This window comes from Lepidochelys olivacea (genome assembly GCF_965140295.1).
Source record: "Lepidochelys olivacea isolate rLepOli2 genome assembly, chromosome: 5".
Classification (NCBI taxonomy): domain Eukaryota; kingdom Metazoa; phylum Chordata; order Testudines; family Cheloniidae; genus Lepidochelys; species Lepidochelys olivacea.
In genome coordinates, this window is record NC_140415.1 from 6,668 (window position 1) to 31,177 (window position 24,510).

The window sequence follows — 24,510 nt, forward strand, 5'->3', positions numbered from 1 at the left end:
CTTTTTAGTCTGTTACCCTTTAGGCTAGTTTCAGTTTTAGAAAGTTTGAATACAAACTTAAGTGTCAAATAAAGGAGATTAACCTCACCTTTAAACATGGTAATGTGGGAAGAATTTAGAATCATAGAAGATTAGGGTTGGAAGAGACCTCAGGAGGTCATCTAGTTCAACCTCCTGCTCAAAGCAGGACCAGTCACCAACTAAATCATCCCAGCCTGGGCTTTATCAAGCCTGACCTTAAAAACCTCTAAGGATGGAGATTCCACCACCTCCCCAGGTAGCCCATTCCAGTGCTTCACCACCCTCCTAGTGAAAAAGTTTTTCCTAATATCCAACCTAAACCTCCCCCATTGCAACTTGAAACCATTGCTCCTTGTTCTGTCATCTGTTATAACCGAGAACAGTCTAGATCAGTGGTTCTCAAACTTTTGTACTAGTGACCCCTTTCACATAGCAAGCCTTTGAGTGCAGCAACCCCCCCCCCCACTTATAAATGAAAAAAGCTTTTTTATATATTTAACACTATTATAAATGCTGGAGGCAAAGCAGGGTTTGGGGTGGAGGCTGAGAGCTCGTGACCCCCATGTAATAACCTTGCAACCCCCTGAAGGGTCCCGACCCCCAGATTGAGAACCCCTGGTCTAGATCCATCCTCTTTGGAACCCCCTTTCAGGTAGTTGAAAGCAGCTATCAAATCCCCCCTCATTCTTCTCTGCTGCAGACTAAACAATCCCAGTTCCCTCAGCCTCTCCTCATAAGTCATGTGTTCCAGTCCCCTAATCATTTTTGTTATCCTCTGCTGGACTCTTTCCAATTTTTCCACATCCTTCTTGTAGTGTGGGGCCCAAAACTGGAAAAAGTACTACAGATGAGGGCTTACCAGTGCCGAATAGAGGGGAAAGATCACGTCCCTCGATCTGCTGACAATGCTCCTATTTATACATCCCAAAATGCTGTTAGCCTTCTTGGCAACAAGGGCACACTGTTGACGCATATCCAGCTTCTTGTCCACTCTAACCCCTAGGTCCTTTTCAGCAGAACTGCTGCCTAGCTACTCAGTCCCTAGTCTGTAGCGGTGCATGGGATTCTTCTGTCCTAAGTGCAGGACTCTGCACTTGTCCTTGTTGAACCTCATCTGATTTCTTTTGGCCCAATCCTCTAATTTGTCTTGGTTCCTTTGTATCCTATCCCTACCCTCCAGCATATCTACCACTCCTCCCAGTTTAGGGTCATCTGCAAACTTGCTGAGGATACAATCCACGCCATCCTTCAGATCATTAATGAAGATGTTGACCAAACCGACCCAGGACCGACCCTTGGGGCACTCCACTTGATACTGGCTGCCAACTAGACATGGAACCATTGATCACTACCTGTTGAGCCTGATGATAGAGCCAGCTTTCTATCCACCTTATAGTCCATCCAGCCCATACTTCTTTAACTTGCTGGCAAGAATACGGTGGGAGACTGTATCAAAAGCTTTACTAAAGTCAAGGAATAACACATCCACTGCTTTCCCCTCATCCATAGAGCCAGTTATCTCGTCATAGAAGGCAATTAGGTTATTCAGGCATGACTTGTCCTTGGTGAATCCATGCTGACTGTTCCTGATCACTTTCCTCTGCTCGTAGTGCTTCAAAATTGATTCTTTGAAGACCTTTGCTCCATGATTTTCTGCATTCATGTTCCAAACAAAAAGTCTAGACAAGTGCACTTTGAGCACACTGGTTGTCACTGGTAAGCTTAGAGCAGTGATACTCAGATCTTGGTGGATCAGAAGCCCAATTAATAATCAGCATTACATAAAAGAGCCACAGTAGTGTGAATTCATCATTTCATTTACTATAGTACTATTCATATTTAAACAGTATGACAGAAAATATTTAGTGATCTATTCTCACAGCAAATAAGTTGTTGAACTTAGTGCAAGTTGATAACTTAATTGGTTGATAACTTAGTAAAAGCATTCTGACTTATTAATCATAGGATTAGAAGGGACCGCAAGGGTCATTTGGTCTGCAAAGATGCAAGATTTGTGTCTAAACCATTTAAGACAGGTGGGTATCCAGTCTCCTTTTGAAAACTTACAGTGAAAAAGCTTCTACATCCTCCCAAGGCAGTTTATTCCATTGTCCTACTGTTCTTACTGTTAGGAGGTTTTGACAGTAACTCCTCACTTAACGTTGTAGTTATGTTCCTGAAAAATGCTTCTTTAAGTGAAACGATGTTAAGCAAATCCAATTTTCCCATAAGAATGAATGTAAATTGGGGGGCGGGGGGTTAAGTTCCAGGGAAAAAAATTTCACCAGACAAAAGACACTCAAATGTGTGTGTGTGTATATATATATATATATACACACACAAAGTTTTAAACGAACAATTTAATACTGTACACAGCAGTGATGATTGTGAAGCTTGGTTGAGGTGGTGGAGTCAGCGGGATGAAGAGCATGGGGTATTTCCCAGGGAATGCCTTACTGATAAATGATGAACTAGCACTCGGCTGAGCCCTTAAGGGTTAACAAATTGTTGTTAATGTAGCCTCACACTCTACAAGGCACCACAGAGGGGAGACAGCATGGCAGAGGGAGACAGACACACTGTGTGTGTTTGCGTGTGTGAGAGAGAGACATGCATTGCCCCTTTAAGTAAGCTGAGCCCACTCTCAGCAAGTTGAGACAGCAGCTGCTGCCAGCAAGCTCGCTCTGTCCTGAGCTCTGTAGCGTCCCCCCCACCTAATCTCTGTGGAGATAAGGTACAGGAGTGGGGGGCAGAAGCAGGGGGAGGGGGACACCTTGACTTTAGCACCCCTCTTCCACCGCCCGCCCCCCTGCACAGCAAGCAGGAGGCTCTCGGGAGCAGCTCCAAGGCGGAGGGCAGGAGCAGCACATGGCAGTGGGGAGAGAGACAGCTGAACTGCTGGCAATTGATAGTCTGCTGGGCAGCTGCTGCACAGGGAACTTAGGGTGTGGGAGCTGCTGGTCCACACTGGTTCGGAGCCCCCACCAGCTAGCTCCAACAGTCTGCCCTTTCTGCAAGCAGTGGACAAAGCAGTGAACAACATTATAAGGGAGTATTGTACAACTTTAAACAAGCGTGTTCTCTGATTGATCAGCAGTGTAACAATGAAACAACATTAACCGGGATGACTAAAGGAGGAGTTACTGTATTCAACAGGGACTGTGGTGATATTGGTGGAAGGAACTAGAAATAAAAGGTCACTGAGTGCACAGGTAGTGGAGCTTGTGTAGTTTCTGCAGGGAAGAAGATGGGGGTAGAGTGGGTCTGTTACAGTCTTATACTGCCCAGTACAAATATATTAAGTCTGTTATTCTTTTCAGGGAATAATGTCAGTTTATTATTTTAAATATTTATCCAAACACTTCAGCAAACCACAGTGGATTAGATAAAACAAGTTTATTAACTGCAAAGATGGATTTTAAGTGAGTACGAGTAATGAGCCATAAGTCAGAAATGGTTACAAGAAAAATAAAACAATCACTGGTGCCTAACAACAGATTATATTCAAAGGAAAGATTTCTCACCACATGCTTTCAGCAGTCTTGCTGACCAAACTCTTTATGTAAGGACCCCTCCCCCAGAGTCCAACCGCTGCTTCCTTTGTTTTGTCAGATGCAGAAAATGCGATGGGAAGGGAGAGAGAGTCCTCTGCCCCCTTTGAGAGCATTTCCAGCTAGAAGCAAAGCGACAGGCTGTTTGTGTGGAAGGAAACTCAAGATACAGATTTTTGCCCCTGCCCCCTTTCCTGCCAAAGAATGGCCATTTAGCAGGTAATGTCTATCAGCCTTGTTTACACCTGGCTGAGGTATCAGCTTGCCCTTTGTCTCTGACGAACAAGTTTGGGAAGTGGCCAAACCAATCTGGAAAATATACTTTTAGAGTCACAATTTCAGCTTATGCTTGTAACATCACATATAATGCTGCTACGGGCATTTTGCCATGATACTGTTGATCATCAAATTACAAGTTTTTATATGATACCTTAAAAGGCATACTTGTACAAACATTATTACAGTAGTGTGTAGGATGTGAAGGTCCACTCTTTGTGTATCCCCACAATATACACACCTAAGTTCCCTCTAAGCTTAGGGTTAGGGGTTGGAGTGAAGGTGATGTGATTGTGTTACCTACTGAAGGGCGTGAAAGTGATTTAATCAAGAAAGTTTCAGTTCCAGAGCATCGCCCAGGGACTCCGTGACAACTGGTGTGACCTCACAGCAGGCTTTCAAGGGTTGTGCGGGGGGGAGAGGCGCCCCTGCCCTGGCCTGGCCCCGCCATGGCTGGGGAGAGGTGCCTCTCCCCCGGCCCCAAGCTACTGTGGTGAGAGAGGGCTGGGGGCAGTCCTCTCTCCCCACTGCAGTCTCAGGGCAGCCTACACCCCAAACCCCTCATCTCTGGCCCCACCCCAGAGCCTGCAACCCCTGATGGAGCCCACACCCCAACTCTCTGCCCCAGTCCTGAGCCCCTTCCCGCACCCCAAACCTCTCATCCCTGGCCACACTCCAGAGCCTTCACCCCCCGTACTCCAGCCCTGAGCCCCCTCCCACACTCCAAACCCCTCAGCCCCACCCCTGTCACACATCACCTCCATATTGGTGCACATAAAATTAATTCCGAACATGGACATAAAAAATTAGAGGGAACATTGACACACACCTTTGCTCTTATAAATCCTGGCACATTTTCTGGACTGTATGGGCCTCTCTTGAGCTGACAGGTTGTTCTGTCAGGTATTCCTTCTGGCGTACAAGGGTCGGCCTGGCTTTCAGCTGCCTAGGGAGAACAACAAATGAGGAAAACCCCACTCTTAATGTTTTGTTCACCTGCACCATGAGATTATTCCTTCTAAGGCTTGCCTTCAGAGTCAAAGCTCCCTTTCCTTTCCACAATCAGCCTGGTGCTAAAGCCACTCATCTTGTGGATACACTTCCAGAAGCCCACATGATCACTTTGGTGCACTGTCCCACCTCCTACACAAGTACACATCAAGAAAAAAAGAAGTCACCTATTGAACAGCAGAAAGCAGATGAGACCTACCTGATAGCAGCTGTCAGATTTAGATACCAGTTGTTAATATCCTCCTGGTTGCTTGACATCAACAGCAGTGTCTTGTGGGGAAAGGAGAGCTGAAAGAGAACATGAGAATAGCTACACCTGGTCAGACCAATGATCCATCTAGCCTAGTATCATGTCTTCTAGCAGCAGCCAGGGCCAGATGATTCAGAGGGAAGGAACAGAAGAAGAAGGGTGTTGGACTCAACACCTATCTTTAACATTTCCTTTGCCCCAGAAAACAGCCCTGCCACAAAGACAACTAGCACCTCATCCCATCTAATTTCTGTAATCTTCCTTTTGCAATAGAAAAGCAACAGGGCTGTCCAGGCTTCACTGGCACAGAACCAGAACCAGACCTACCCTCTGGCCAATTCCAGCTGCAGATCTCAAAATACTTCACACACAATTAATATTCCTCCCAGCATCTTATGGAGGTAGTAAGTCAATGCCACCCTTGATACTCCACATAGGCTTTTCTTGTCCATTCACCACCCCTTCTGGGGGTGTGTCCACATTTGTTTGCATAAATAAAGTTCAAAAAAGCCCCTGCAAGTTCCAAAACAGTCCATTGGTTTTATCTTCTTGTTGAGTTCCTAGGCTTTTCCTGGCTATAAGTCTCAGCAGGGAAACCCCACATCCCAGATCTTTTGGCTAGAGCCTTCTCACTCCCAGCAGTCTCCAAATTTATCCTACACCCAGGCCTTCCTGCTTGGGGCCTTTCCCACATTAGCAGGCCCTATGTGGCTGGAGCCTCAGGTTTCTAGCTGGTGTCAAGGTCTTCTCTGTAGGAGCCTCTTTCTTCTTGCAGTTTCCTGAGCTTCCCCCTTCACTGCAGCCACTTGCTGTACTTTATAAGGGATTACCTGATCCAATCCAGGTGTGCCTCTGTACTAATAAGGGTTGGCTAGCCCCAGGCCCTCCAGCCCTTATGGAGCAATCCCTGCTGTCAGAGTGCTATGTCAACAGGAGAGCTTCTCTGGCTGACAATCCACCTCCCCAAGAGGTGGTATCTAACTATGCTGACGGGAAAAGCTCTCCTCTCAGCATAGGGGCATCTTCATTTACAGATTTACTTTATATATTGAGAAACCAGCCCAGAAAGGAAGCCTCTTGCTCAAGGTCACAGTCCAAGTCTGTGGTGAATCCAGTAGAACCCAGGAGACCACACTCCCTGTACTGCATTTTAATGTGGCTCTGTTCTCAGAAGTAACTATACATGGAAGCATAGGGTCTTAGTTTAAATGTAAATTGAGCAATTTGCTTTAGCATTATTGGGACAAGTCAGGAGATGTTTTTCTAACTGCAGGCACTTCAAATGACCTCTGGGATGCTTCTACCCAAGGCATTATAACCCCTAACAGGAGAAGCCCTTGCAGCCAAAAGGCAGGTCCTTCACTGAAAAGACATAGGGGAAGAAAGAAAAGCAGCCATGAGGAGGAGCTCCACCCTTGGCAACAGTTCCAAAGCATCTCTCCACATGTTAGCTGGCAGGATTTCAGATGAGCCAAAGCCCTAGTGACCATTCTGTTGCCTTTTACTTACCATGCTGCCTTGGGGCCAGTTTGGAAGTAGCCTCTTTGTGGATGCACTGGGGACAGCACAATGAGCAGAATCCTCCCAGGCACTGCTTCCTCTGTGTACTCCTAAGGGCACAAGGGGCCATGCCCCTACCCCGAGCAAATCAAGTACAGCAGTGAGAGGAGGCTGCACACCAGGGCGGTCAGAGCGGAACTGTGCCTCCCACAGAGGTGATGTGGGCTCTTCTCTCCCTCGCTCTTCCCTCTGCAGTGAAGCCTCCCTACCACAATCTAGCTCTTTATATTTTTCATTGCCACTATTTTACCCTCTCTAGTCTGCTGCTCCTGCAGCAATTAAGAGACTCACTGTGGCTCTCCCCATCATTGCCTCAGCCACAGTGGTAAGTTATACCCACTATCCTCTCTCACATTCATTCTATTTTAGATCAGGATGTGTTTGTGGGCAGGGGGCAGAAATGAGGGCTGTAGGAGCTGCAGCGAGAAACTGAGAGAAACTTACACTGAGCAGCCCTCCCTGGCTCTGGGTATGGCCAAACACTTTATCCACTGTGCACTGGTTAAGTGGATAGACTGCCTGGCAAGAAAACTTGTCCGAGTTCAGGGGATGCAGTGGGTGGCAGGGCTTCGTCGCAACCAAGATATCGGAGAAGAGGAAGAACATCTTACGCTTCACTTCTTCGCCCTTTGTGGGTACCACCATGAGCCAGCCTTCTTGGATATACCAGCGCCCTAGTTGTTGGGGGGGGGGAAAGCACAACTGTGAGATGGGACTCAGTGGTGACACAGGCAGTATCCACTGAAGGAATAAAGTGAACTACTCTTACAGATTACTGGGTTTTAAATAAACTATTAATCACTCAGGAAATAGCCCTTGATGTGACTGAGGGCAGGGTGAAGAAACCTCTGCTCAATGTGCAAAAAGTGCTCAGAAAAAGCATGCAGGCATGAATAAAAAAGTGTTATATACATGTGGAGTGATACTGAATTATAATGTCATTATAAAAGTAATGGGACACCCCACCTGGCGTATTGTGTTCAGATCTGCTCACCCACCCTACTTCAAAAAGAATGCAACAGAAATAGAAGGGTTGAGACTAAGGGGATATGATAGAGGGATACAAAATAATAAAGGGGATAGAAAAAGTAAATCAATCAGGAACTTCTGTTCATCCTCTCCATATAATACAAGGGAAAAGGCAGCAAATTAACATCTATTTCATGCACTGCATCATTAGCTTGGCATTCACTGCCACATGGTAAAGAGCTTACCAGGGTGTTTTAAAAAAAAGATGGGGTCTCTGTAAGTACCGTGAGAACATGCACAACTTTATTATATTTAACGTAAGATAAAAAGGGACATGATCCCTCCTGGTTCAGGACAAACTAACCTCAAATTGATGGGAATTAGGAAGAAACTTGCCCATGGGTAGGTTATTCATTCCACTGTGATCATCTAGTCTGACCTGAATAACACAGGCCAGAGAATTTCAGCAGCATTTTGTACATCAAGCCTGTAACTTCTGGGTTGAACTAGAACATATATCCTTTAGAAAAAGGCATCCAGTCTTGATGTAGAAACTTCAAATTATGAAGAATCCACCAATGTCCCTTGGCATAGTGTTTTAATTGCTAATTACCTTCACTTAAAAGTTCTCCTTATTTCCACTTGGAATTTGTTTTGTTTCACGTTCCAGCCATCAGATCTCACTATGCCTCTGTTTGCTAGATTCAAGAGCTCCCTGTGACAAAGTGGGAATTTTCTATATTTTTATGAATCCCATATGTGCCTCAGTTTCTCCTATATGGTATATTGTTACCCAGTGGGAAGACATTGACTGTTTGCTTTCAGGGCATGCTAGGAGACATGGGTATGGATGTTGCCTAGCTATTTGGGCCTTAGTCCCCATATGAATGGAGCATCTGAAAAGACAATGGCAAATCCAAATCACTGCCGTATTGATACCTAGCAACCAAATGACCCAGCAGGAGATGGACTTCCTCACCTCTTTGCAGGGAAGCTGCAGCTCAAGAACAAAGGTGTGAAGTGGGGAGATAGGTTGGCTGCTGGACGGAGACTGGACTCTCATCTGGAGGCTAAGCAAGGAGGTGAGACTGAGGCCAGGTCTAGAATACCGACCTAGATCAGTATAACTACATCACTCAGGGGTGTGAAAAATCCACCTAACCTAATCCATCCAACCTAACCCCACCATGTAGACCAGGGGTCTCAAACTCAATTTACCTAGGATAGGATACAGAGGGCCCTAGACAAATTAGAGGATTGGGCCAAAAGAAATCTGATGAGGTTCAACAAGGACAAATGCAGAGTCCTGCACTTAGGACGGAAGAATCCGATGCACCGCTACAGACTAGGGACCGAATGGCTCAGCAGCCGTTCGGCAGAAAAGAACCTAGGGGTTACAGTGGACGAGAAGCTGGATATGAGTCAACAGTGTGCCCTTGTTGCCAAGAAGGCCAATGGCATTTTGGGATGTATATGTAGGGGCATTGCCAGCAGATTGAGGGACATGATCGTTCCCCTCTATTTGACATTGGTGAGGCCTCATCTGGAGTACTGTGTCCAGTTTTGGGCCCCACACTATAAGGTGGTTGTGGAAAAATTGGAAAGAGTCCAGCGGAGGGCAAAAAAATGATTAGGGGACTGGAACACATGACTTATGAGGAGAGGCTGAGGGAACTGGGATTGTTTAGTCTGCAGCAGAGAAGAATGAGGGGGGATTTGATAGCTGCTTTCAACTACCTGAAAGGGGGTTCCAAAGAGGATGGATCTAGACTGTTCTCAGTGGGAGCTGTTCTCAGCGGTAGCTGATGACAGAACAAGGAGTAATGGTCTCAAGTTGCAGTGGGGGAGGTTTAGGTTGGATATTCGAAAAACCTTTTTCACCAGGAGGGTGGTGAAACACTGGAATGCATTACCTAGGGAGGTGGTGGAATCTCCTTCCTTAGATATTTTTAAGGTTAGGCTTGAGAAAGCCCTGGCTGGGATGATTTAGTTGGGGATTGGTCCTGCTTTGAGCAGGAGGTTGGACTAGATGACCTCCTGAGGTCCCTTCCAACCCTGATATTCTATGATTCTATGAATGCATGTACAATCAAGCTCTTGAAGAATGAGTTGGTTTTCCTTATAAAAATGAAATACTTGTTTTTAAATAATGTTTAAGTATAATTATTTATAATTTTTTTTTTATCACCTCTGCTGAATGAGCACACCCTGCCTTGTTTACTGGATGAGATACTGGTCATACATAAATAACAGTACCTGATCATATAACTAAAGACTAATGTAATGCATATGCACAAACAGGACACATGTTAAGGTTATACAGAAAAACTTAACGTTGGCCATTTCCTGGTTTTTGAGTGTTTATATGGAATTTCCTGGTACATTTTTTATTAGGGCTGTTGATTAATGGCAGTTAACTCATGCAATTAACTAAAAAAAAATTATTCACGTAGCTGAAGTTGCGTAACTACCATCTATCCTCCCCCCGTGTAGACCAGGCCTAATAAACCTGACTGTTTTGACAATACTGTTTGAGTGTCACTGCAGATGCTTTATGAGGTGGGTTAATCCCTGAAGAGTGTACAAGTCTATACCAGGAATCTATCTAAGTTGGACTTGTTGAACAGAGCTCATGATGTGAAGCAGCAGTGCTGGAGTCCCAGGAGTACAATCTAAGGAGGTGGTGAGGCCCCCTAACTTACCCTGGAAGAAGAGTGAGAGCCCTTGGGGAGGGGAAGAGGGGTGTCTGGCAAATTGAAGGGATTCCTCCAAGAGACTGTCCCCAAGATGGAGCATAGCACTGATCCTGTTGACCTGTGACATCCCCTATCAGACATTTTCTCCCTGTGTAGGTATCTTTAGATCATAATTTAGCTTATATAAGAAAAGGTTGAGAGACTTAAGGAGTTTGCTGTAAGGCAGATTTCCCAGATCTCTAATTCTTGTAGCACTTCTCTGAACCATCTGCAATTTTTCCAGTGTGCTTTCCAAAGAATTGGACACAGTAGGCCGGTAGTGCCCTCTGTTCCTGTGTTTATACCACCAAGAACTGCATTTTCCCAGTGGAATGCTGTGAACAAAACTGCTATGTTCAGTTGTTTATCTACAATGACCTTCAAAGGTGGAATTCACAAGGGGAACGTAGGTGCGGCAATACTTTTATGTCACTTGCTGCAAGAGGAATTTACAACCCTGTGTTTGGCACCCTGGTTCCCTATACAATGCATGGAAAGAGTTAGTGACCTAAGAATGGGATTAGCAAAAGCCAGCATACTGAGTGCGGAACCACCTAAGCTAGCCAGTAGGAAATGGCAGAGAGGGGCACAGTGCCTAAGTGCCTTTGAGGGTTGGGGCTTAAATCCAGGACAGAGGAAGGTGCCTCCCTCTACTTGGGATTCACAGCCATGAACCCTGTCCTTGCGTTCGGTGCTTAAGCCGGGTCAGTCCTTTTTCAAGGAAAGTAAAAGGGAAGAAAACACAAATGGAAGAAAATGGTGGTACCCCTCTTTTAGGTGAGTGCTCTAACTACTGGTCTACCATGTGTGAGACCTAGGTTCAATTTCCTCCTCTGCCTGATGTAGAGAAGGGATTTGAACTTGAGTCTCCCCTTTGCTGGTAGGGTGCTCTAACCACTGGGATATGGGGTATTCCGGGAAAGGGCTCTCAGTCTCTTCTGTTGAAGCTGTTCCACTGTGTGTAAACGTATATAAGATTCCAGAAATGTCACTCTGAAGCTTAAAATGTCTGTTAAGTCAACATTAAATGAAGGAAGCCGCTACAAGCATGGTTGTGAGCTTATGCTGTTCAAAATACCACCAGGCTGAATCATCATGGTCTGTTATTGTTCAGTTTATACGTTCTCAGCCATTTTGACTTTATGAATTACACCAATGCAATATACAGCTATGCTAAGGCTGTAGCTATGCCATGCCAAAAGTTCTAGACCACTGTGATATCCAATTTAACTCAACCAATCACCACCCTTAGTCTACAGGTAATTTGTATGCAACAGTTTCATTGGTTATATGAGGGAGACTGCACAGATGGTGGACTACTTGGCCCAGCTGCCACATCCAAGTGCCCAACCACCACCTACACAAATCCACAAAATCTCCCAATACAACACCCACCAGACACAAATCAATACAACCATCCATACAGCAAGACAATCAGCACACACAATAACCCCCACGTAGCCTTTATTTTAAATTGACTGGATCGTCTTGTGTTAAACTATAGTGTCTCTAGAGAGTGAGCTCAGCCCCTGTTGTGCTCCAGTTTTCAGATCAATAGGGAGAAAGTTACCCTTTAGGATTCTTTTAGATTGGAAGAGTGAGGAGTACACAAAGAATGACTACAGTAACCACAAAAACACTTACAAGCAAGAAGATTTTGTTCGTATTATAAATTACACTCACATGCACATCTACACAATGTGAGAGAGCCAAAGCAATAGCCAATGCCATATTCATACTCACATACTGGATCTCTCATTGACAGGTGGTCATTGATAGAGGGTAGTTCCTGCTTGGGTCATCCCAAATACATCCTCCCTTTGAGTCTTCGCACTTTAGCCCAGCCAGGGCACCTCTATCTTGTTCTGATGACACCTAACACCTTATGCATATGCATAAGGGTTCCAACCCTCTTTTTCCTTATCTGTTCTTCCCCACCCCATACATTTTGGAGTGCGTTCTTACAACTACAATATCCGCCTGCTGAAGTGAAGAAACAGATTGACAGAGGCAGAAGAGTACCCAGAAGTTACCTACTACAGGACAGGCCCAACAAAGAAAATATCAGAATGCCACTAGCCATCACCTTCAGCCCCCAACTAAAACCTCTCCAACGCATCATCAAGGATCTACAACCTATCCTGAAGGATGACCCATCACTCTCACAGATCTTGGGAGACAGGCCAGTCCTTGCTTACAGACAGCCCCCCAACCTGAAGCAAATACGCACCAGCAACCACACACCGCACAACGAAAGCACTAACCCAGGAACCTATCCTTGCAACAAAGCCCGTTGCCAACTGTGTCCACATATCTATTCAGGGGACACCATCATATGGCCTAATCACATCAGCCACATTATCAGAGGCTTGTTCACCTGCGCATCTACCAATGTGATATATGCCATCATGTGCCAGCAATGCCCCTCTGCCATGTACATTGGCCAAACTGGTCAGTTTCTATGTAAACGAATAAATGGACACAAATCAGACGTCAAGAATAACAACATTCAAAAACCAGTCGGAGAACACTTCAATCTCTTTGGTCACTAGATTACAGACCTAAAAGTGGCAATTCTTCTAACAAAAAGACTTCAAAAACAGACTCCAACGAGAGACGGCTGAATTGGAATTAATTTGCAAACTGGATACAATTAACTTAGGCTTGAATAAAGACTGGGAGTGGATGTGTCATTACACAAAGTAAAACTATTTCATGCATCCGATGAAGTGAGCTGTAGCTCACGACAGCTTATGCTCAAATAAATTGGTTAGTCTCTAAGGTGCCACAAGTACTCCTTTTCTATTTCCCCTTGTTTATTTCCCCTCCTACTGTTCTTGTAAAGTGCTGGAAATGGCCCACCTTGATTATCACTACAAAAGGTCCCCCCGCCCCCCACCGCTCTCCTGCTGGTAATAGCTCACCTTTCCTGATCACTCTTGTTACAGTCTGTATGGTTACATCCATTGTTTCATGTTCTCTGTGTATATAAAATCTCCCCACTATATTTTCCACTGTACACATCCGATGAAGTGAGCTGTAGCTCACGAAAGCTTATGCTCTAATAGATTTGTTAGTCTCTAAGGTGCCATAAGTACTCTTCCACTTTTCATAGGGTATTCTCTTTGTTCCCTTTATTATTAGCAGCATCTTATTAACATTTATGCGCATATGTTCCTGTGTTCTGTTCTGTGGTCAAAACAGAACTTTCCATGATGTTCCAGTCAGGTACCTTGCAGTCTAGATGGATACATGGTGTTCTATTTTTCCATAACATCACCTATTGGCACATCCTTTATAGTAATCTTATAGTTTTACTGGCATAGGGTCAATCTTTGGTCACCCACTCATGACAAGTATCCTTAAGACTGAAGTCTAGAGTGGCTACGCTGAAATCATGCAGGCCTTACCCAGTAGGCCTTGCATTACAGCCTTGTTTTACTAAAACCTAATACACATCCATTGCTCCTAAATACTTTTCAGTCTTATACTCCCATAGTCCTATCCTACTAATAACTATGCATCACATATTGATTACATATGAGTTAACCATGACAATAATACAATTAAATGATAAAATCAACTGATTTGGCTACACCAAATATCACTCCAAAGCCTCAAACGAGTCACTGTGAAGTGATGGATACAGCTACAATGGGGAAGAACTCTTTGTTCAAAATAGCAGCAGATTGAATCATGACTGGCATTCATGATCTGTTACCCTCCAATTTTTAAAGTCTCAGCCATTTTTGGTGGGTTTTTTTAAACCACATGACTTTAGGAATTACACCCATGTGACAGCATGGACTTGCAATTACTAGTAATGAAATATGCATTGGAGAAGGGGACTGAACCTGGGTCTGCCTGCTACATGGGGACTGCCCTAACCACTGGACTATAGACAGCCATTCTAATTCTCTGGCCCAATGTGTATTTGATTATTTTACACACAGTGGAACAGGTTCAACAGGAGAGACAGAGCACCCTGCCCCAGAATACCCCATAGCTCAGTGGTTAGGGTACTCTCCTGGGAGGTGGGAAACCGCAGTTAAAATCTCTACTCCACAGCTGGCAGTGGTGGGAATTTAACCTGTCTCTCCCACATCCTGAGTGCGTGCCTTAACCACTAGGCTAAGTTATAGCTGTTCCCCCACCTTGTGCGATTTTGTGTAGGTTTAGGGGTGCTCCAAGCATGCCTACTGGATCAGACCCTAAAAGCAAGATAGGAAGGAGAACACCAGTCTGGAGAATGCCACTGTGGTTTAGGTACAAGTTAGGGACCAAACTGGTGGTCAGTGTCAGGACTGAGGTAGCTTTGTGCACGCACAGCCACTGAAATGTAGTTACCTCGTGAACTTTAATGACACAAATTTAGGTGCCTAGGGACTTTAGGCACCTTCAGGGTTAGGAGACAGCCAAGCAAGGGTTTTGCATACACTAGTGGTGCCTAACTGCCACTTTAAGCACCAAGTCCCCCTTCTGAATCCAACTCTAAGTGCTTTCCAGAGTCTCTGGTTTTCAGATTATCAACCTCCATTTCTAATGTATAAGATTGTACTTGGCTATACTGAAAAGCATATATTATTGTTTGATTTTGACTAGTTTATCTAGCTACACTGATGATCACTCATCATTTTCCACCCCCAACAGTGTAATTTAGAAACTTTATCAGCTCCTGTGACGTAGCTAGGAGTGGAAATTTGGGTGGGCCGCGACTTTTGGCTGGACGGACAATGACAGACTGCGGTAGCTCAGCTTCTCCCCCCGATGCCACACCCTCTTCCTAGGACTTCCCCTGCTGACCTGGGCACGTGTATGGGGTTGCTCAAAAAATGGCAAAGCAGAGCTGTAGGAGCGTAGCTTTCTGAAGGGCAGGCACATAGCGCCGTCCTGGATTTCAGGTGCCCAGGGATTTAAATATGACTACTTTTGGGGGGCACTTTAAATGCCGGGCCCTCACCCAATGCCCCTGGGCCCTGCTGCTTCCTCCACCCCCCGACTGATCCTGGGCTCCAAACACTTACTGGAGGCTGCAGGTGAGAAAGGGACAGAACTCAGCAGGCTTCCCGGGCCCCATCTCGTAGAACTCTGCTGCCAGCCCAGTTTCCCTGCTCTGGGCACCATAGGCACTGACTCTGTGGGTACTCCAGGGCTGCAGCACCCATGGGGAAAAATCAGTGGATGCTCTGTACCCACCGGCAGCCAAGATCCCCGCCCCACCTCCTCCTCCACCTCCTCCTCCCCTGAGCACGCCGCATCCCCGCTCCTCCGCCTACCTCCTAGTGCTTGCCACTGCCAAACAGCTGTAGCAAGCTCCGGGAGGGAGGGGAAGGAGTGGGAACATGGCACGCTCAGGGGAAGAGGCGGGGACGGGGCTGGAATGGGGGCAGGGCAGGGGTGGAGTTGGGGTGGGGCCAGGGTCAGAGGAGGGGTCGAGCACCCACCAGTGCCAGTAGAAGTCGGCACCTATGCTGGGCGCCATCTAGTGGGGCTCAGTGAGAGTACTAGCTGCAGTGTGGGGGTGTACCCATGCTCTCCTCCCCCTCCGTTGCTGTCCCTGAGTGACGCTCCAGGCCGCTATGGCAGCGCTACGGCAGCTCAGATTTGGGTGGGCCTGGATGCTAAATGGGTGGACTGGCCCACCCGAGGCTATGACCCTGATCAGTAGGTATGTTATCATTAACAATATTAGTCTGCACTGGCACAGAACCCATGCCTGCACCCACCTTCCTCAAAAGACATATTATACTGGCCACTCTTAGAAACAGGAGACTTGACTAGATGGACCATTAGGTTGATCTAGTGTTGCAATTCTTGTCAACCAACATTCCTTGATTTTACCCGTGCACTGCAGAGGCAAAACACCAGTTCCCATGCCACCAGAACATATTGGAGTCTTGCATTAGGGAGGGGAGGGGTGGGGGAAGAGGGGAGCTCACATGAGGGATGAAAACACAACTGTCAGCTTTCTCTACATATTAAAAGATGAGGTAGAGACATTAGCTACATTTTTCCAAACTAATGTCCATGAGCTACTTTGGATCATTTTCCTGTCCTCACTGCAAGTCATAAATTCCTCCCAATTGAGCGTTACCTACAAGTGCCATTAACCTGCTACTTACCTCCACTTCCAGGTCATTAAATGAAGATTGTGAATCCAACCAGGCAGCCCCACACCCTGGGGGCCCACTAGTCGCCTCTCTCATTCATAATTTCCATTTATCATACCCTGTTTGTGAGACATTAGCCAATTTTCCTCCCCAAGTCTATTTGAATTGAATCAAAAGCGATCACAAAGCTGCCTCCAATTCACTTAGTCTGGCTGATGAGTAGGACCCACCTGGAGTCAGCACCTTGGTCTTCCGTCCTTTGAGCAGTTTCTGGACCCGAAGCAGTTGCATTGAGTTCTCACGGCTGCAAATTGTGCTATGGACCCACTGAGACACCTCAGAAACAGATTTCACAGCTTCTGAAATTAGCATAGCACATCAATAAAAAAAACAAACACTTCACTGCTAGAGATCTACATCAGGTTGGGTAATAGACAAAATTGCCAGCATTGGAGAATGTTAGGGGGCTTATTCCTTCACCCACTTACTTCCCTGGTCCTTCTCGCATGAACAGAGAGCAACAATACCCGAAGTCCAAAGGTGCAAACAATTCGATGTTTATTGGGGTGAACTTCCAGCAAGCATGATTCCAGTTTCCTTCCTTAGTATCCTCCTTCCCAGCTCTGACACCACAGAGCCTTACACCTGTGTCCCTGTTCCCATTTCCCCCTTTAGCAAAACATGATTCCAATTTTCTTACCCCCATTCCCTGTTCCCATCTCACACACCCACATGCCCACCCCCACCCACACCCAGTCACTTCCTCATTGACTACAGATTATATAGTAAAACTTGAGTTCTGCTTAGCTATACCTTAACCAATCATTTTCCTGAAATTTAACTAACCAATCCTAACATATTGTAACATGATTATGTAACCAATTATATCCCACCACCTCAATTAGTTTACACCCAGCAAAATTAATTATACAGCAGACAGGAACAATCACAGAACCAGACAGAGATTATACAGACAAACAACAGCAAAGTGGGAACTATAATGACAAAACAATACAGAAGTGAGGATTTCACATCCCAGCTATTGATAAGTGAGTTCTTGCCAGACAGGATGCTATCAAACTAAGTTTCCTTTTACATTTTCTAGGCACTTCCCTTTCTCTGGAGGTGATAGGAATACAGTCCTGTCCTGATAGTGCCTAACAGCCCAATAACACCTTATTTCAATGTGACTAGTTTGGAATGTGAGGATGTGACCGTTCGCTTCCCAGCTTATGGCTGCCTCTGCTGCTTAGCCAAAGGCCTGAGCCTAAGCACAGGGCCACAAACTGTCACAGTAAGAGAAGGCCCTTAGACTGGCAGACAGTGGTTTTGATTCTTTCTTTTATACCTCTATCACTAGCCAAGTGATAAGAATACACCTAAATTCTTAGAGTATAGGCCTTTACAGACAGGCCTGAATATCTATATCCTAACAGAGAAGAGTGCATGTAAGTGGCTCTACCCAATCCTAGCGCTGAAATCTGGGAGTTGAGGAGGTTACTTACCTGTAACTGGAGGTTCTTCGAGATGTGTGGCCCCTCTCTATTTCAAAAGTGGGCGTACTTGCGCGCCATAGGTGAAAGTTTAGCAGGGTCAGTGACCTGCACCTGAGTCATACATTGCCTCATGCTACAGACAAGGTTATAAGAAGCCATGCAGGGCGATGCCCCTTCAGTCACCCTCTCACCACTAAGTAGCGCAGTCTGCAGTAGGGGGGATGGTGAGTGGGTGTGACCAGGTGTCTGGATGGGCCACACTGACAATGCCACACTCAGGGCAGACTGCAAGAAATAGGGCTGATAATCCCCAAAACTGGCAGTTTATTCTGTAATTAGATTCACCAGTCCAGTAATAAGAGAGCTATCTGTAGTGCCACACTGGTTAATAAGAAACCAAACACAATCTCCTTTAGATATTCCAGCTCTTGGATCCCATCTAGACAACCAAGTCTAATATAGTGAGGGGTTACTGAAAAGCCTATTCACCATACTTTAAGTTCTACCAATCCCAAAGGTATTGGACACTTACCCGTAGGTCAATATGAATCTCAGATCTTACCCAAATACCTGCTTACAGCCAATCCTTAATAACTAAGATTTATTATTAAAAGGAAAAGGAGAGAAGAGAGTTATAACTGGCTAAGGAATCATATACATACAATTGATTGCAAAGTTCTTATATCAGGTTTGTAGAAGTGATGAAATAAACTTCTCATTTGCAAAAGTCTCTCTGGAAATTACCCAGACAGATTAAGGGTTATCAGTCCTTGTTTTGAGCTTCCTTGTTAATAATCCAGTCCAGAAAAATGAAGCAGGAAATGAAGATAAAATGGAGATGTCTCAGGTGCCTTTTTATATACTCTGTCCCAAACAAAGCCCACAGCTCCTGTTTGTGGAAAGTTACTAGCCCAAGATGGAGCCAGGGTCATATGAGCATATCATGTCCTTACATGGTTTGCTGACTCACAGGGGTTGGCCATTGGCCCCTTGCTGTCTAAGGCATCCTTTGGGAGAGTTATCTGGGCAGGATGAGTTTCTTCTATGGCCCACTGATAGAGTGAAGTGTCCTTAATGGGCCATCTACACATAGATGTCTAGTCTTGATATTTATCTATTTGAGAGGTGTCTCCCAGAAACAAAACATATTTGTCTTCTTCAAGTGGTAGTCCCTATATGTATTCCAAATGTGGGTGAGTACCAAGTAGTGATCAGCTTGGAGACGTGTGAGGACACAAGAAGTATCGTTGTCTGCAGGATGGCATGGCTGATGGCTGCATCTTTCGCCGCTCCCTGGGTGATGGCATAGTGGGTGGGGAAGGTATGGACGGAGCGCCAGGTCACATGTGCCTGCATGGAATGTGTTGTAATCCTGTCGGGCAGCAGGGTATTAGCCTGCCTGCAGCATTCTGTAGAGACCCACTTTGATATGTGCTGTGAAGAGAGAGCTTGTCCTCACGACCTCGCCACAATGCCTATGAAAAGGTACAGAAGACGTGGGTCCTGTCAAGATAGAACACAAATGCATGGCAGATGTTGGATGAGTGCAGGGTCCTGTCCGCTGTAGAGACATGTGGCTTAGGATGGAAGACCAGGAAGTGAATGGACTGACTGAGATGGAACTCTGAGACCACTTTCAGAAGAAACTTAGGGTGAAGGCATAATGAAACTTTGTATTTTTGGAATACTGTATATGGTAGGTCGGCCATTGTGGCTGCCAATTCGCTGACCCGCTTAGTGAAAAAGATGGCAATGGGAAGGATGACCTTCATGGATAAGGTGAGAGGGAGCACGTGGCCAGGGACTCGAAGGGAGGTCTGGTGCGGGCAGAGATTACAAGATTGAGGTCCTGGTGTGGGGATAGTAGTTTAGAGGACCGATGGGAAGTTATTTGTCAGCCCTTTCAGAAAGGGTAAACATTGAGTGGCTGTCAACCAGTGGGAGGAACGTACTAAGCGCTGCCAAGTGGACTCAGACTGAGCTGATGGCGAAGTCTGAGGTCCTAAGTTCCAGGAGGTACTCCAGGACGGTAGGAATGAAAGATGTCACTGAAGGGGAAATAGAAGTGTTGTGCCCAGGTGGTGAAATGCTTCCATTTCACTGTGTAGAATGCCTATGTGGAAGCTTGTCTGCTGAGCGTAAGTATGTGCTGCACTGGTGTCAAGCAGGCAATGTCTACGTGCAACCACCATCCAAAAGCCAGGCCAGGAGGCAAAGCAAGCCTGGGCAGGGACGTCTGACTCTGCCCCAGTCCTGGGTGAAGAGATCCAGCAGTGTGGGGAGGTGGATTAGGGGATGGGTGGAGAGTCTGAGCAGGTCTGGAAACCAGAACTGTTGGGACCAAAATGGGGCTATTAACAGGACCATGGCCCAATCGTGTTGGATCTTGCACAGTACCAGGGGAATGGGGCGGGGGAGGGAGGAAGGTGTAGTGGAGGCCACCTTGTCACAGAAAGAGGAGAGCATTGACTTAGGAATCATGCCCGTTGGTCCCCCAGGAGCAGTACATAAGAACGGCCATACTGGGTCAGACCAAAGGTCCATCCAGCCCAGTATCCTGTCGACCGACAGTGGCCAAAGCCAGGTGCCCCAGAGGGAGTGAACCTAACAGGTAACGATCAAGTGATCTCTCTCCTGCCATCCATCTCCCCTCTGACAAACAGAGGCTAGGGACACCATTCCTTACCCATCCTGGCTAATAGCCATTAATGGACTTAACCTTCATGATCTTATCTAGTTCTCTTTTAAACCGTTATAGTCCTAGCCTTCACAACCTCCTCAGGCAAGGAGTTCCACAGGTTGACTGTGCGCTGTATGAAGAAGAACTTCCTTTTATTTGTTTTAAACCTGCTGCCTATTCATTTCATTTGGTGGCCCCTAGTTCTTATATTATGGGAACAAGTAAATAACTTTTCCTTATTCACTTTCTCCACACCACTCATGATTTTATAGACCTCTCTCATAACCCCCCTTAGTCTCCTCTTTTCCAAGCTGAAAAGTCCTAGCCTCTTTAATCTCTCCTCATATGGGACCCGTTCTAAACCCCTAATCATTTTAGTTGCCCTTCTCTGAACCTTTCCTAATGCCAGTATATCTTTTTTGAGATGAGGAGACCACATATGTATGCAGTTATTCAAGACGTGAGTGTACCATGGATTTATATAAGGGCAATAAGATATTCTCAGTCTAATTCTCTATCCCTTTTTTAATGATTCCTAACATCCTGTTTGCTTTTTTGACTGCCGCTGCACACTGCGTGGACATCTTCAGAGAACTATCCACAATGACTCCAAGATATCTTTCCTGATTAGAGGAGGGGGAACTTGCCGTTTTTGCAAGTGGCAAAAAGGTCCAAGTGACGGGTGCCCTAGGCTTGGCAGAGGCAGCAGAGAGTGGGGTTGTGTAGCTTCCACTCACGATTGAGGTACCCGATCCAGCTGAATGTGTCCACCAGAGTTTTCTACATTCCCGGGAGGTATGTCACGCAGAGTGTGACACTGTGGCAGATATACCAGTTCCAGAGGCAGATGATCTCCACACCGGGTGACCAGGACTTGGTGCCTCCCTGCCTGTTTATGTATGCTGCTGCAGTGGTATTGTAGGAAAGGAGATGAACATAGCATGCTCGGATAAAGGGCAGGAATGCAAGGCAGGCAAGGCGGATTGCCCACACCTTCAGGATACTGATGTGCATGTGGGCCTTGTGCCGAGTCCAAGCCCCTGGGATGGCATGGCCATCCAGGGTGAGCACCTGAACCAGCTAGGGAGGCATCTGTGCTGAGAGTGGTGGTTGGGATGGGAGTGGGGCAGGGGGTGCCTATCATCACTTTGGAAGGGTTGGTCCACCAGGTGAGAGGCCTGGACTAGACTTGGGACAATCAGTGTGACATCCAGGTGGTCGACATGGAGCCTGCAGACTGATATGAGCCACAACTATAGACAGCGCATGTGCAAGTGCGCATGCAGTGTCACATGGGTGCAGGCTGCCATGGGGCCAACGAGGCAGAGACAGTGACACACCGTGGTGTGTGGGTTGCGACATAGGACTGCTGTCTGGGTGGCAAAATGGCCTGCCGGGAGAAAGGCGTGAGCCACCATGGAATCCAGGCATGCCCCAATGAAGTGGATTGTCTGTGTTGGGAAGAGCATGGATTTTTCCTTGTGGATTTGGATACCAAGAGTGGCAAGGAGAGAACAAAGAGTGCAGATGGCTGACGTCATCTCAGTGAGGCAGTCATCTAAGGAAGGGAACACAGAGTACCCCAGCCGCCTTAATTGAGCTGCCACGACCACGAAGACTTTGGTGAAGACCCTTGGGGCTGTTGCAATGCCCAAGGGGAGGACTCTGAACTGGTGGTAGTTGTCACCCATGCAAAAGCAAAGAAACTTGCAGAGGGCTAGGCAGATGTCAGGGTGGAAATACGCATCCTTCATGTTGAGAGCTGTGAACCATGACCCCTGGGCGAGGTAGGGGATGATGGAAGCGAGAGTCACCATACAGAACTCAGTTTTCATGATGTGTTGAGTAGTCAGAGATCGAGAAGGGGATAAGAAAGTATGGGGAGTAGAAGCTTTTGCTGACTAAGGGATTAGACACTGGTTCTATTGTGCCTTTCACAAGGAGGGTGTCTGCCTCATGTTGTAGGAGGTTGCGATGAGAATCCCACTAGGCATCTGGGAGGGGCGGGAGGCGCGCAGATGGAAGGGAAAGCAATTTGATTGAGTAACCGTGCTGCATGATCTGTAATACCCAACAGTCTGTGATGATCTTGTCCCAATCATGGACAAATAAGGCAAGATGGTCCCCAAAGGTTGTAGGGCCGGGGATGGTGATGTGGGGGGTTCGCAGGTCTCAACATCCACATCAAAACCGTCCCGTTGGTGGATGCCATGCAGAGGAGGTGGCGGTGGCTGAGTGTCGCAGACACTGTGACTGAGCATGCTGTTGTGCAGGCTCCTGATACTGGGGGTAGGTGGCCTGGTATGGTGCATAGGAGCATAACTGGATTGCTTTTGACCAGGTGCTAGGATGTATTTCCCAAGAGACCAGAATGTTGCTCTAAAGTCCTTCAGAGAGTGGAGGGACTTGTCTGTCTTCACTTAGAACAAATTGTCCTTGTCAAAGGAGGAGGTCCGGGATGATGGTCTGGATCTCCCTGGGGAAGCCAGAGGACTGCAGCAAGGGACTGGAAGGATGTATTTGCTACATCCACTGCAGCTTGGAGGCCGACCTTGGCCATCAGGCGACCTTCCTCCACTGGGGCCTGGAAATGCTGCTGTTTGTCCTATGGCAGATCCATAGCTTGGCATAGTTATGAAAGTCATACTTCGCTAGCAGAGTACAGTAGTTAAGAGATATGGAACTGCAGGGCTGTGGAGGAGTATACCTTATGGCCCAAGAAGTCGAGCGTTTGGCCGCCGTAGGGGTTAGAAGCTCCTCACCCGTTCAGACACCGTGTGCACCACTAGCAAAGTGTGTGTGGGGTGGGGGGAGGAAGAGAAAAAAGAAAGTCACCCCCTTGGATGGGACAAAGTACCAACGTTCCGACCTCTTAGGCATGGGGGTACATGAAACTGGTGCGTGCCAGACTGCTTATGCAGACTGGAAGATAGCGTGACGTGCGATGGTCCCCTGGGCTGGAGGATGTCCAACAGCTGGTAGTGTTGGTCCTGGACTTCCTCTAGAGGTGCCCAAGTCCAGAAACACCTGCTGCAGCACCTCTTGGTGCTGGCAGTGATCAATAGGGCTCTGTGTTTGTAGCGGAAGTCATGGAGTCGATGACTTTCTGTGACCTCCATAAATTCTGCGGTGGCCAACGTGGCTGCCCCCAGGCCTGCCCAAGCAGCTGGCTACAGGAGTGGCTCTGAAGCCAGCTCGGGTGACCCTGCAGTCAGCTGCACTGGCCGCTGTTAGAGCAGCCCCAGGCACCACCCAAGCAGCAACTGGTGAGACTGGCCCTGGGGACCACCTGAGAAGTGATCTTAGGGGCAGCTGGAGCAGCCACTTTTGGCAGACCCTGGCAGCGGTCCCTGGAAACAGCCACTATTGGTGAACCCTGGCAGCAGTCCCTGGGTGCTCGGAGCAGCCCTTGCTCAATGGCCCCTGGACAGACGGAGCAGCCATTGATCAGCAGCCTCTGGCAGCTGGAGCTGCTGGCCCTGTCCCCCCAGCAGCGGCCCCCACTTTTCACCAGCAGCAGGCCCCAGCTCCTCCTGAGGCACCCCCCTCCAGCAGTGCTCCCCTCAAAGATTTAGTCAGGAGTATTTATAGTATCAGTCATGGACAGGTCACGGGCCGTGAATTTTGGTTTATTGCCTGCGACCTGTCCGTGACTTTTACTAAAAATACCCATGACAAATTGTAGCCTTAATCATCAGGAGGCAAGAGGGCTGGGGAAATCAAGGCTTCGTCGGGAGAGGATGAGACAACCATTGGTATTGGCTCCCACTCAGTCTCCGTTTCCGGTGCGAACTGGGCGTTTCCAGCACAGAAGTCCAGACAAAAGCTTGCGAGACCTGGGAAGGCAGATA

General features: G+C 46.9%; 1 protein-coding gene across 6 annotated transcripts in view; it reads right to left on the minus strand.

Annotated features, from left to right (window-relative positions):
* Positions 1–3,408: 3,408 nt before the first annotated feature.
* The window catches only part of ARHGEF39 (Rho guanine nucleotide exchange factor 39), a 69,926-nt gene continuing 48,824 nt past the window's right edge, over positions 3,409–24,510 (minus strand). For 5 of the 6 annotated variants that reach the window (XM_084628186.1, XM_084628185.1, XM_084628189.1 and 2 more), the window contains exons 8-12: positions 16,714–16,842; positions 7,114–7,343; positions 5,059–5,147; positions 4,678–4,794; positions 3,409–3,694 (exon numbers count right to left, since the gene is read on the minus strand). In XM_084628186.1, coding sequence (XP_084484312.1) covers positions 4,686–4,794; positions 5,059–5,147; positions 7,114–7,343; positions 16,714–16,842 — 557 coding nt within the window. In that variant the 3' untranslated portion in view covers positions 3,409–3,694; positions 4,678–4,685. The remainder of the gene's footprint in view (positions 3,695–4,677; positions 4,795–5,058; positions 5,148–7,113; positions 7,344–16,713; positions 16,843–24,510) is intronic. The other variant, XM_084628190.1, reaches the window with a different exon arrangement.